Source organism: Xylaria bambusicola (assembly GCF_022495145.1).
Source record: "Xylaria bambusicola strain CBS 139988 unplaced genomic scaffold F5B22scaffold_24, whole genome shotgun sequence".
Classification (NCBI taxonomy): Eukaryota; Fungi; Ascomycota; class Sordariomycetes; order Xylariales; family Xylariaceae; genus Xylaria; species Xylaria bambusicola.
This window is the reverse complement of record NW_025953577.1, coordinates 96,324-109,661: the sequence shown is the minus strand read 5'-3', so window position 1 is coordinate 109,661 and position 13,338 is coordinate 96,324. Positions and strand designations below refer to the sequence as shown.

The following is a 13,338-nucleotide window of genomic DNA, read 5'->3' as shown; positions in this document are numbered from 1 at the left end:
AATTATTTATAGAAAGTCAAGAGAGAAACAGAAAGCCTATTAGCGACGACCAGTTCAGACGTGTAGTTCGGCACAGAAGGAGGCAGACACTGTCGGTCAGGGTCGACGATGAACCACTGAGAGATGTTCAAGGAGGCTCTGCTAACTGTATGCGGGCGGCTGCAGGGACGGGGTGCCAAGCTAGGCAGTATATAACATGATTGGGATTGCGATGGTCTAGGTTCTCTAAGTGCTGTTCCTGCTGCTGTTTATATTGTTCTTGTCGCAAGCAATGGCGCCGACGCTGTTGATGATGATGGATGATGTACCGGTATGCGAACAGGGCTCAGAAATATAGGATTGGGTTGCGGTCAAGGAGTGCACAGTCTGGGTGGATGGGTGAAGTACGGAGTAGAAGTACGGGAGACTACCCCAGACAGGCGAGAAACGTAGTGTAAACTAGTTATCGAGGTGAAGTTTGGGAAGCGAAGCGAAGCTCGCATGGAGACGATATCGAGCGAGCGAGCGAGCGAGCTGGGCTAGCTGGGTGCCCGGGGTGTTCCCAGTCAGACGGTTGGCTCCTCGTGATGTCGTGACGACCCTGTGCCATCCGTCATCGGTCCGCGCGCGCTAACCACGACGAGGATGGGGATTGGACGGCGGCAGGACACAGCGAGAGACAGGTCTTCTTTATGTGCCCTCAGCTCCCCAGAGATCAGATGGCACGGGCAACTCTCTGCGCTCGTGTAGATAAGTGGCCGTCTAATATCTCCTGGCGGTATCAGGAGCGATAAGACAATGGGCTTGGCCTATGACGAATTGTAGAAAACAAAGCAGACAAAGGAGCTAGGTACGAAGTACCGTACTACCTACCTACCTACCTATGTAGTAGACTTGGGGCAGTTTGGGGCAGTTTGGGGGCAGCGCTACGGTACTGTGCACCGGGGCAAGACATTGGATCCACCAATCATCTGCGGTACCGCCCCTACGCTAGCTAAGCCCAGAGCAGTAGCAGAGCACCTACCGTAGGTACTACTGCACAGAACTGCACAACGGCGATAGAGGTATTACAGTCTACAGATACTGTACACAGGCAGGAAGGGGTTCTCTTGAACTACCTAGGTACCTAGGTGAGTATTTTGTACTTGGTGATACGATAGACATGGGGAGTTAGGTAAGTTGTTTACTGCAAGGTGATACACGACAACTACAGCGTTCCCTTAATGAGATAGGTCTAGGTATCCAAGTAGGTAGATATCGATGGAGGCAAGCACATATCTAGTAAGCGATGGGCAAAAGTGCACACCTCCAGGCTATAAGTTTTCCTATAGGCACGTAGGAAAGGATTAAACGAAGAATCCATACCTATACATATGTGTTACAACAAGTTACAATAGAAGTAGGTATAGGCAGTACACCTGGGTAAGTACGGTACCTAACAGGCTTCATGGGACATCTGCTGGACACCACAGGCTCCAAGAATGAAACCAATGGGACTCAATGCGACTTTGGCTCTTGGGGTGCGTGAATTGTCCCTCAAGGTGCCAGATGGGATCGAATGTGCAGAGAGGCAGAAAAGACAGTGTAGAGCTAGCTAGGTACCCAGTACCCAAGATGCCTCCTACAGTAGTGTACAGGCTTGATCATGTTCAGGTCCAAGACATATATTCACACTTGCGCAACACATCTACATGTACAAGCGCACCGCAAGATCCTGGTACAAAAAAAAAAAAAAAAAAAAAAAAAAAGCGAGAGTCACATTTCGAATACCTAGTTCGTATAGGTCTAGACCATTTAGATACTATTGGAATCGGAGGGCATTATCCTGTTAATCTTGATAGAATCGCTAGATTCCCCATGGTTGTCTCGGATGATTCTCACACTACGGGCAGGACTTCCCCACAAACATAAGTAGGCACACATATTACTACCTATATGCACACACACACACACATAGAGCTACCTAGCCTAGGCTACCTTAACCTGGTGCAGCCGGTGCTGTGTTGTGCCCCTTGATAGCGGCCACCGGTCTGATTGGCCCCGGATGCTCAATGCGTCGCTCATGTTGCATGGTCGTAGCGATGAGGTGACTTTTTTCAGATGCCGTTACAATCCGAAAACACGCACAGTATGTCGCCAATGTGCCATTCCAACAGTCTACTGCGTATGTGTGTCGGACAGAGTTAAGCATACAGTGCCCTCTATTGCCATTGGCCACGTCAGAACCAGCTTGTGCTCGATTCAGTGGGGTTGCATTCGAATTGACTCATCTGATCGGTTTCCAGGGGTCTCGCCATTGGTGATAGGCAGGCTATGGGCTATGGATGGTAAGTGGACATGTAAATACACTTTGTCATTGCTTTCCACGCTAGTGAGAAAAGTCCTACGATTCTATCACTGCCGATGTCTGGTCCAGAATAGGCAGATACGGCCGTGGAGTGGAGTGGATGTCGCTCGCATATTGATTGCATGTGAGAGCTGAGCGTTTGAAATACCAACAGCAATAACCAACATACGTCAAGCCGACAGGCATCCACTTCACTTTGGCTCTGGTGAGCCCTTTCAAATTATACAACTTTATTCCGTTTCTAACCGGGAATTAGATATATGACAGCCCTGGATAGCGAGCCGGATAGAACTGCCCAGCTTGAGCGCTATTGGAAGCTCGTCCCGAGCAATTCCGGTTTCCTGTCTTTGAGGCCGAGTAACATCTCGCCGAACAAACCGTTGGCCCACGAAAACCATTGTCGTGTCCATCGCCCAGCGTCAAACGTGTCGACAGATTCGTGGATCAGCCCAAGCCCGGCCGTCGATGAGACAAGCGTCTGCAACCCTGCAACAATCTCGTTGTCATCCTCAGAAGTTAACAATGCTGTGATGATAGACATAGGCCAAGCTCGACCAGGTCCAACATGCGGGCCTCCGGTGCTGTCAATAATCGTTAGACAATCCGAATGACATGTAGTAGTAGTATAACTACTCTTGAAGTAGACTCACCCATTGATGACCGGGCCATGCATATAATAGGGGTTCCACGTGGACAGCACAAATTTACGCGTGTTTTGGTACGTCTCGTCCGAGGTTTTGAGAAATTCAAGGATTGGCGCACTTAGCAGACTAGGCACGTTCGCATCATCCATTAGGTTGCTAGAGCCGAAGCCATCAATCTCGAAGGCGTAGATTTCGCCAAACGTGGCATGGTTCACTTTGCCATACTTATTAATGCCGTCTCGGACAGAACTCGCGAGATTGCTCATCCTCTCGGCGAGATCAGCGTCGTGAGCTTTCATGATCTCGGCGCTCTTGCCTAGGTAGCTGGAAAACTGCATGTTTGCCGGAATGAAGAGTTGATAGATCGTGGCATCATCCGAAGGACGGAACGCGCTCCGAACAAGACCAGTGCCGCTCCTGACCGGATTACCAATGCCACCATTGCTCAATGTCTCCGTTCCTGCTGTAGTCGTGCGCTGGAAAGTGTAGGGCGACTTGTTAACAGATCCATCGTCCGCATAGGTACCAACAAGCAAGCCCTCGGCGACATTTAATATCGTTTTAACTCCTTCGATCCACTTGAATTTCCCAAAGAACTCGGCATCCTTGGTCTTGTCATAGTAATCCCATGATAATTGTAGGAATGCAGAGATGGAGTCAAGCTCATACTTGCACTCGAACACAAAGTCAGTAGAGTATCCAGGATTCACATTGTCGGTCTCGGCCGCCGAGTTCTTCTCCGGTGGGAGACCGGATTCGGGCGGTGCCTGGAAAGCATTGCAGTACGGGTTCTGGATAATGTATCGTGCTTGCAGGTTTATGGCGCCGCGGAACAACGAAGCAAGAGAGTCGGTTGAAGCATTGGCCTTGAGCAGCGACTTATAACTTCGAAGCTGGTTGGCAGAGTCGCGGAGCCACATGGCAACAATGTCGCCAGTTGTCACAAATGTAAGCTATATTGGCAATAATCAGTCAAATCATTGCCAAGGTTGTCTAGATCCGTCTAACCACTCACTTCTTCCTCGGTGTCACTGTTCGCAAACCCTTTCCAAGAAATAGTTGTATCCAATGTGTTTGGGAACGCATTTTGGAACAGGCGGAAGAGGTCGGGGTCTTTCACTAGACCCTTCATGTCATCAATAGCATGCTCGACCTCCGGTATCGTATACTTTCTGCATGCTGGCTCAGGGCGCATGGAAGATAAGTGGTATTTCCCCTCTGAGAGCGGCTCGTGAGTCTGGGTGGAGTATGAGCTATAGTCGGGGCAAGCCGCTCTACTACTGATAGCATACGAGGAGGCCGCGAGCGAGCTCAGCAGCAAAGCTGGGAATCGCATCATCTTTGTTGATGTAGTCGGCTCAATTGTTACTCTGCGTATCCCAATGAGACTCCAGCAGCGGGGCGGGGTGAACAAACGGATAACCAGTGAGGTGAGAACAAACGGATAACCAGTGAGGTGACACAGGGACCTCACCTGGAATTCAAATTCAATAGCACTCAAAACAAATGCGAGCTTCCGGCGGTGGACACATGAATCACTTTATTGATTAGCTTCACCGATATAGGTACAGCACAGGACAGAGATTGCTCGGATGCGATCATACATTCAATTACCAGCTTCTTCTTTCAGTTAACTCTCCAACATAAGCAGGTCTTCCTTCCCCGTAAAAAAGCAGAAGCATGCCTGCATGGCCAGCCTATCCCCTGGTCAGAGCTGGTCTAGGCCGGCCATTTCTTCTGAGCCGAGTGAGCTCTTTCCTACTGCACGTCGGCGCCGTCAAGCGTATGACGTCTCATCATGGAAAATTGCAGACAATGCAGCGCCTTAGCGCAGCACATAAAGCCGAGCCGGCTTCATTTGTGCGGGGAATCCCTGAAGACTGCCTACCTGGGATTAATCATTTGGTGGTTACCTAGGTACCGATTCTGGGGTTTTAGCTGGCTCATCGACTGCCTACCTCTACTGGCTAAGTCAGTTACTAGGTAGGTATGATCCAAGTTACTACCATGAAATGCTTCCACTCGCCAGAGTAAAGGTCAGTAAGTAAGTAGGTAGGCAGCGTAGTCTGAGTGTAGGTTCAAATTCCGCCCTCGCGGTCAGCAGTTCGAGCTTCCAGAATTGACACAAGCTCGGCTCTTCCCCGCCTAATGACCTAATGAGGCTCATGACCTGTCCAAGAGGTTGGGGTAATACCTAAGTCTTGGCATTGTGCGCTCTCTGAGCCAGCGAGCGGAGATATGGACTTGATACCCTCTTTCGCTAATTACCTACTACGTACCTACATAGTATGTAGGTAGGCAGCCAGCCAAAGGCATGTGCTGGTTGCGAGGATGTCTGGGAAGACACAGAAAAGACTGTGTGGCACTCTTTATCTTTTTCGTCTAATCTTGTTGGGGGGTCTATATGTGTGCATCGCATCGTTTACTGACAGGTTTTCATTTGCCAACGCGAATCCGAAGAGCGTGGCGACACAATCTCGCGAACGTTTGACATAAAGGTTTACCCTACCTCAGGCACAGCAGCCACATTAACATTTTCCCCGTCGGCAAACAAGCCAAGATTCAAATACCTAGCGAGATGTCACTCACCACCACCACTGTATAGCCGTGCCTCGCATCATGTTGTGAAACACCCACTTCCCATTAAAAGTCATGCCACAATGGCGCGTCAGGCTTCCCCATTCTACAGCAAGACAATGGTCATGAGGATACCTATAACGATGGTATCTCGGGTAGAGCGAGTGCTAGAATTTCCCATACTCAACTCACTGGAAATCGCCTTACACTTCGAATACCCCCGAAGCGGAGCCCCTTGAGACATTTGTCGGGGAAAACGACGGTGCGATGCGAACCGCCAGCGTACAGGATACAACGTGTAGCGCGAGTACAAGGTGTCATGGACTTTATTGAGTCCAGTGTATCATTTCACAGATTCGCTAATGGTCGTGCAAGGTAGTGCCATCAATGCCGAATTATCTAGTGTGGCATTGCCTGTTCCGACGGCGTCGAAGTGTGGCAAATACTGGTAAGGTGTCACCTCATCCGGTAGCGATCGCGTCTCACCCTCAGAGGGGCTCGGCTACACCAGCGCGACTATCTCAAATGTTTCTTCGATGGCAGCTCGCAAGACAAGGACTCTGAACCCATATAGTACAAATTAGTTCTACTGTGCATATCAAGGTAGATAACCTTGCGAATGGTCTGATCTGGGCAGTGACTTGACTATTCGGAGAGTACAAAAAGTGTTCAAATGTCGTCAAAGCCTACCTTAAGAAGCAGTTTTCAGAAAGACCTTCTCGAATTGAATGTTTATGTCATACTTTTCACGACGCCTAGTGCAATTCTCGGTCAATGAGATTGAACTGATCGTAATACCTAGATCCTACTTCGTTGGTAAACCGAAGACTGGACCTTTAAGTCGAACTTAAGCATAACGACAAAATGAGCAATTTAGGTGACCTAACCTCACATATCTCATTATCAGGTTTCCGTACTTGAGCGCATTGAATATCTCAGCGCATCTTATGCCGACAGTTTCTCTCAGCTTCGGGTAGCGTGTGTATCAGTAGGTTGATAGCTGAGCTTACCTATAATCACTTCTCCCACGTCGCGGCAAAACTTGTACCTACATTGACATGTCTCCCGACTTGGCATGGAATCTGTATTCATAGGTATCACAGTCTACCACCTACTATGTATTGTGACTGCCAAGGCCAATGCCGCCTTTTAATTGGGGCCAACAGCGACGGTTGTTAGTATGTCTCATGTCATGTAGGACAATGCCCATATGACAGCGCGTTCAGCGCGTATGGCCCCGTGCAAACATTGGTTTACCGTCAATGGATTGACGCTTCGAACTCTTGCCATGCAAATACCACTATTATATTCGAATTCTTCCTGCCGCTTGTGGGGACGGTCGACTTTAACCGGCCTCTGTTAATTGCCCAGAACGGAGCTACATCGTGGCGTTACACCCTCGGACCTGGACATGTATGTAGGTACGTAAACAGGAGAGAAAAAGAAAGTGGAAAGGACACATACACACTAGACCGACCGTATGAAACAGCTCACATTACGGAGTACCAGTAGTGATATGGAGATTTTAAAACTTCTTTTTCTTTTTCTATAGATCGTTCACCACTGCGTTGTGCCAAGAGACGTGGGATTGGCTCCGGTCTCGAATTAGCCCTCGCCATCACCTCTGCAGTACTGGAGACGCTCATTTATTGACCAGCGGTGCCATTCCTACTGTTCAAGGTCGAGGTCCTTTTTATATACAAATGCCATCTACAAACACGCAGATGTCCGATCCGCTACCTATATTACCCTTCATTGCCACCTAATTAGCCCGCCACAATTAGCATCCCCGGCCTTGACTCTGGTGCCAAGCAACGTAAACTACTTCTAGATGGCTTGGCTAGCCAGCTGCCCCGACCTATCTACTTCCATATCCGGTTGAATTCGCTTGAACGATCCGGTGAAGTAAATTTGCCTCGATTCTGGTTGATCTAGGGAGGGCAGTTTCGGTCCAATTCGAATCGTGGGTTATCTCACGAGCGATTCAGATGTGATGGCGGTTCCTTTCCTGAAGACTTTTCCCCGCCGGCGCAGGGTGTTCTCGGTCGTCCTGCTCTTTACTTTTATATGGGCATTACTTCCCGTCGAAAGTTTCAACCCTCCCCGGAGAGTCTTGCTAAGCGTTACCAAGGCGTTGGCAGGAAAGTCCAGTATCGATGTTCTGGAGTTCGTGGATCCTCTCATTGGCACGGTGAACGGAGGTATGTCCTTATGTCATTTCCATCGCCCGTCCTGGTCATGAAACTAAGCATTTGAAAAGGCCATGTCTTTCCTGGAGCAACTCTGCCTTATGGTAAGTGCAAATATGTCGAGAATCGAGTTTGTTAAAGACATCTGACGAATGAATATAGGCATGGCCAAACCAGTGGCGGACACCAATAATTATGCTGAGGCGGCTGCTGGATTCGTATCTGACGACTCGCTAATTCTGGGCTTCTCTCAGCTCCATGACTCCGGTGAGCCTACTTATGTTCTCTTCATTTAAGTCCCATCGTGCCACTAACTATATGAACTAGGAACCGGAGGTGTGAGTTTCCTTATGTAGATACTCTGTGTGAATCATGGCGGGCTGACAGTGATAGGCCACTTCCATGGGCAACTTTCCACTCTTTCCTCATCCAGGATGCCCGGAAGATGACTTCAAACAATGCCGTTATGTCGGCGCCGACCGAGCTATCTCCCGTCTCATCGACTCTGCAACAGCGAAACCAGGATACTTTGCCATCGGGCTGAATAACTCAGTGTACGCGGAGATGACGGCAACAGCACACACGAGTCTCTTCCGATTCAATTTCCCTGTAGAGGCCGAGGTACCCTATGCATATCCCACATCTGGAATCCAGGATACACCGCAAACGGTACCTAATAGCCCTCTGATCCTTCTAGACTTGATTGATCTGGGAGGCAGTCGCTCAGGTGGCGATATCAAAGTCAATATGGCTACGGGCCGCATGGAAGGAGGCGGCGAATTTCGCCCCTCGTTCGGCCACGGCCAATACAAGGCTTACTTTTGTGCAGACTTCCAGGGCGCCGAGATCCGGCGAACAGGCACATTCTTACGTGCCAATGCGACTGACGGAGCACAGGCTCTCGGAAGCACATACGGCACTACCCGGCTATCGCAAGGGTCTGCCGGCACATGGATCCAATTCGCTCAGACGCCTCAGAATCAAATTCTCGCACGAGTAGGCATATCCTTCATATCAGCTTCCCAAGCATGCCAGAACGCCGAGCAGGAGATCGGCGACTTCGATTTCGCCAGGGTGGTGGCAGCTTCCCAATCGGCATGGCGCGATAAGCTCTCCGTGATCAAAGCCGACCATACAGGTCTCAACGTGGATCTGTTGAAAACGTTCTGGTCCGGTTTGTACCGAACGATGTTGTCACCGCAGAACTACACGGGCGAGAACCCGCTTTGGGTGTCGGATGAGCCGTACTACGATAGCTTTTACTGCATCTGGGACTCCTTCCGGGCACAACATCCTCTTCTGACTATCATCGACCCGGAGACGCAGACGGATATGATACGCGCGCTAATTGACATCTACAAGTACGAAGGGAAGTTACCGGATTGTCGCATGAGTTTCAGCAAAGGATACACCCAGGGCGGATCGAACGCCGATGTGGTTCTAGCCGATGCACTCATTAAGAATCTGACGAGGGGCATTGACTGGGCGTTAGCATACGAAGCCGTCGTATCGGACGCCGAAGAAGAACCAGCCGACTGGTCAATATCCGGACGAGGCGGGATCGAGAGTTGGCGCACGCTGGGCTACATCCCTGTGGACGACGACGATAGAAATGGCACAGGCCCGCTCAGTCGTTCTATTTCGCGCACGGTTGAGTACGCATACGACGATTTCACCATCGCGTTAATGGCGCGCGAGCTAGGGCACAAGGCGGACGAGAAGAAGTATCTCCAGCGGAGCGGGAATTGGAGGAATCTGTGGCAGGCCGAATGCGAGGACCGTTACCAAGATAGCAGCACGGCTGATGTAATACTTGGATCTGACTTCCGCGGCTTCTTGCAGCCTCGGCGCCGAGATGGCACGTTCTCCGAGCAGGCGGCGCGGCTTTGCAGCCCTGTGTATGAACAGCACATTTGCTACTTCGACACGAGCCAGTCTACGTACGAGGGAAGTCCGTGGTTGTACAGCTTCTACGTACCACACGACAGTAAGTACTTCTTGAACCATTCCCATCTTATTTCCAGATACTTCTAGTGGATAGACGCTGCTTTTCCTAGAACCGCCACACATTACCCTCGGAATAGCGATTGCTGACCTGCTGTGCGTAGTGGCATCCCTGATCAAACTCATGGGAGGACCAGAGCTCTTCGTCTCAAGACTAGACTACTTCCACTCCTCTGGGATCAACTACATGGGTAACGAGCCGAACTTTCTCCCAACCTTCCAGTTTCACTACGCCGGCCGTCCCGGACGCAGCGCATACTGGGTGCACCAGTACATACCCTCTCTCTTCAACAGCAGCGTGGCCGGCATTCCAGGCAACGACGATTGTGCCATGGGCGCCTTCTCGGCGTTTGCGTTTATGGGGTTCTTTCCCGTCGCGGGCCAAGATGTGTTGTTGTTAACGCCTCCTCTATTCCGTGAGGTGAGTATACGGACGCCCGACGGGCGCGGTTGGTCGACTCTGCGCAATGTGAATTTCGACCCTGAGTACAAGGATATGTATATACAGAGCGTGAAGCTTAACGGAAAACCGTATACAAGGAATTGGATCACGCATGATTTCTTCAGGAAGGGTGGCTTGTTGGAGTTCGTGCTTGGACCAAAGGAGAGTGGCTGGGGGACGCAGAAAGAAGACCTGCCGCCTAGTTTGTCAATGGGGATGTTTTGAGCTTTCCTTCGGCGTTTATCAGGTGTTTCACAGGTTTCAAAATTCGGGAGCTGAATTCGGATGTTGCTGAGTTCTGAGCAGATGGGTCAAGGTGGCTTCGTAGGTGCATGAGTCTCATACCAACATATTTTTTTTATATAGCTTACAATTAGTGTAGACTGAATCATTGCCATGTATATACACAGGATGAGGATATTTAGATATACCAAAGCGACATCGTTACCACAGGATCTTACAATATATACGAAAAGGGACTGCTACGGGCTTGAATCATTCCTCCTCCTCCTCCTCCTCATCATCATTATTTCCATCATTATCGTCTCCCTCTTCTTCATTCTCGTCCGAATCGCTGTCAACCCCAGGATCCGGCATGACGACATTGTTCAAAAATGTAATCTATGTATCCCCATCAGTAAACTGAGAAACTACCCTTCGATTGTAAGGGCTTATAGGAACGTATGAGCTCGGAAAGGAAACCCCACTCACAAACGGCACCATAGCACGAATAATCTCCATGATCTTGTCCTGTGCGTTGTCGCTATGGAGGTCTTCATCGGATATTTGACAGCCAACGGTGTAATTACGCAATTTCAAGAGGTGGATGTCGCGGTGATCTGGGATGAATCCCTGTCCAAATCTAATTATCAGTCTCATTCGGTCTTCCACTCTCACGAAATCGTTATAAACCCGGCGTTTGGATCAGGTGCACATAGAAAGATCATCAACAGACCTTAGGCCTAGTTTTGAGCGCGTTTTCCTGGTTCTTGTCGGCAAACGCTTTCAGAATCTTGTCTTCCTTCTTGCCGACGGCACTTGGGAGAAAAGTGCGGACAAATCCGGGGTCCGTGAGCACCTGTCGAATACGGTGAGGCCGTTCGTCGACGCTGGCGCGCAATTTTGCGAGGGCCTGGGCCTCGGGATGCCATAGCCCGCCGCCTGAACATACCTATGTGTTAGCATGGCTGCTAAAATGCCAGATTTGCTCAAGATAGTGTGACAACTGACCTACAAGACAACGCCCAGGTTCTACATGCACGTAGTAGCAAGCGTAGGGGCCTTTACGACCAGTACGAGACCTAATATGATAGAATAGAGTTAACGGATACATTTTCTTAATTCTGTCGCTTCTGCGATGATATGCCCTATCATTGCAGTTGACAGGAGACTTGGGGAGCATCATCAAACTCACCACGCAGCTGAATAATGAGGCTAGCCCTCTCCAGAGATTAGCAATAAATTCACTCTTCACAAACTACAATACTCAATCACCGGTATTCCTCACCTTATAAGGAGTTGGGTCTTTGCTAAAGCGGATGTCGCGATAGATGCGAAAGATGACGTCTTTGATAGGCAGTTCCGGTATTGTCTCATCAGCCTCAATAATCTTATCTGTTAGCGTCTCGACGAAAGACTCCCAATCTTTGAGTGAACGTCGGTATTCCGGATCGTGCACTATGTTTGGCGTTGGGTTAGCTCCAATTCTAGCCTTATTGCCTGTTTTCTTCACATGTGTAATGTAATAAGCTGAACACACTCATTTAACTATAGCGTAGTACACTCTGAGACGAATAAATATGGGGATATCTTCACGAGAGCCACGGATCGCAAGAAGCCAATGGAGTATCAACTCACTCTTTAACCAACTCCGCTTATTATTTGCCTTCAAATCACCCAAAAAGAGGAGGGTATTCGGGTGTACTTTTGTGTCTTCATAGTCAATACCATCAGTGTCGCGAAGCTTTGGCAATGGAGTGAAAGTGACTTGTGGTTCGTCATCGTCATCATCATCCAGCTCAGCGTCGTCTTCGTCTTCGTTGCCGCTACGAGTCACCTGACCCTGTCGCTTGGTATTCGGAGGTGTCGGCGCATTTGCAGGCGGCCCGCGCCTTTTAACGGTAGATCCGGATTTGACCACTTTTGTCTGCGATGCTGCTTTTTGCAGCTGTACAGTTGAGTTTTTGGGTGGTCGGCCCCGTCCGCGCTTTCCGGCACCAGATTTGGGCGGGGGCGGCGTCGCGGAATCCTCATCCTCATTGAAAACATCGCTATCCCCATTATCATCGTCTATATCCTCATTCTCATATTGATCTTCATCATCTGACAGGTTGACCTGAGATTTCCGCTTAGAGCATGATAAGTTGGTGGAGGTCTTCGAAGCTTTACGCGGCGGTCCATCACTGTCAGAGTCATCTACGTCATTCTCGAAATAGGAGCTCTTCTTCCCGGCAGAGCTTAGTCGAGTAGAGTGGCGACGGGATCCGGACCGCGGTGTCTCTGACTCAGTCAAATTACGTTTTTTGGGAGGCATTATTGTGCTTTGATAAAAGCGTTGGACGTTTCAAGTGTTGAGAGAACCGAAGCTGACGCGCTTCTAGGATTACCGAGCAACTAAAACGGTGGGGTGAGATATGAGGTCGCCACGCGTTGTCACGTGATAGCATTATATATTGTCATCAAATGAGCATATACATTACTACGAAGTTAGGAGATAAGCAGATAAACACCTGCAACGATTGACACAATCCCGAGATTTTATTCACTCTTCCTTCGACCTGGTGCGTGGTTGGGCAATTTTTTAGGTGCCCAACGACGATGTCTCAAGACCTGCCTCCCATAATGTGAGGACTAGGCCATTCACTGAACCTTCTTTCACATAGTTTCGACCAAATTGACATACGCAAAGCGCTTGGACACCTGCGAGCTAGCAATTGCAATGGCTGATCAACTGAATGCTATCTGCATCTAGTCCCTTCGATGCCTACAAGCTGCGAACCTGGGTAGCTCTATATCGGGCACTTACAAGGAGGTACAGAATAGGTTATATAAGCAGATTCAAGGGTTCCTCTAAGAATACGGAGATAGGTGAACGTAATTGTAATGTATTTTAGAAAATTATGTGACATACACGAGTCCAATTCCATAGAATGATCA

At 49.4% G+C, this 13,338-nt stretch overlaps 3 protein-coding genes across 3 annotated transcripts; 1 reads left to right on the top strand and 2 right to left on the bottom strand.

Moving 5' to 3' along the window:
* Positions 1-2,547: 2,547 nt before the first annotated feature.
* On the bottom strand, positions 2,548-4,630 carry F5B22DRAFT_207873 (glycoside hydrolase family 125 protein). The gene is made up of 5 exons (XM_047969653.1): positions 4,575-4,630; positions 4,445-4,508; positions 3,986-4,340; positions 2,977-3,923; positions 2,548-2,907 (listed from the first exon to the last, which is right to left on the bottom strand). The coding sequence occupies exons 3-5, from the start codon at positions 4,307-4,309 to the stop codon at positions 2,634-2,636; spliced, it is 1,545 nt and encodes a 514-aa protein (XP_047830209.1). The 5' UTR covers positions 4,310-4,340; positions 4,445-4,508; positions 4,575-4,630; the 3' UTR covers positions 2,548-2,633.
* A 2,910-nt stretch (positions 4,631-7,540) lies between these two features.
* F5B22DRAFT_647093 (alpha-1,2-mannosidase-like protein) lies at positions 7,541-10,407 on the top strand (the record flags this gene model as incomplete). Its single annotated transcript, XM_047978821.1, has 6 exons — positions 7,541-7,748; positions 7,808-7,840; positions 7,899-8,003; positions 8,064-8,074; positions 8,130-9,723; positions 9,845-10,407. The coding sequence occupies 6 exons, from the start codon at positions 7,541-7,543 to the stop codon at positions 10,405-10,407; spliced, it is 2,514 nt and encodes an 837-aa protein (XP_047830208.1).
* Positions 10,408-10,542: 135 nt separating this feature from the next.
* Positions 10,543-12,775, bottom strand: F5B22DRAFT_207770 (uncharacterized protein). Its single transcript, XM_047969652.1, has 7 exons — positions 12,040-12,775; positions 11,690-11,859; positions 11,597-11,616; positions 11,413-11,483; positions 11,138-11,343; positions 10,894-11,034; positions 10,543-10,803 (listed from the first exon to the last, which is right to left on the bottom strand). The coding sequence occupies exons 1-7, from the start codon at positions 12,713-12,715 to the stop codon at positions 10,678-10,680; spliced, it is 1,410 nt and encodes a 469-aa protein (XP_047830207.1). The 5' UTR covers positions 12,716-12,775; the 3' UTR covers positions 10,543-10,677.
* Positions 12,776-13,338: the final 563 nt, after the last annotated feature.

What these genes read in the sequence shown, in the direction of transcription:
- F5B22DRAFT_207873 (XM_047969653.1), bottom strand. Translation starts at nt 4,309, where the DNA reads ATGATGCGATTCCCAGCTTTGCTGCTGAGCTCGCTCGCGGCCTCCTCG. An exon ending in ACAGTGACACCGAGGAAGAA is followed by an intron (nt 3,924 to 3,985) that starts GTGAGTGGTTAG and finishes TTGCCAATATAG; the next exon opens with CTTACATTTGTGACAACTGG. An exon ending in CATGGCCCGGTCATCAATGG is followed by an intron (nt 2,908 to 2,976) that starts GTGAGTCTACTT and finishes GATTATTGACAG; the next exon opens with CACCGGAGGCCCGCATGTTG.
- F5B22DRAFT_207770 (XM_047969652.1), bottom strand. Translation starts at nt 12,715, where the DNA reads ATGCCTCCCAAAAAACGTAATTTGACTGAGTCAGAGACACCGCGGTCC. An exon ending in ACCTGGGCGTTGTCTTGTAG is followed by an intron (nt 11,344 to 11,412) that starts GTCAGTTGTCAC and finishes AGGTATGTTCAG; the next exon opens with GCGGCGGGCTATGGCATCCC. An exon ending in CGCTCAAAACTAGGCCTAAG is followed by an intron (nt 11,035 to 11,137) that starts GTCTGTTGATGA and finishes AGATTTGGACAG; the next exon opens with GGATTCATCCCAGATCACCG.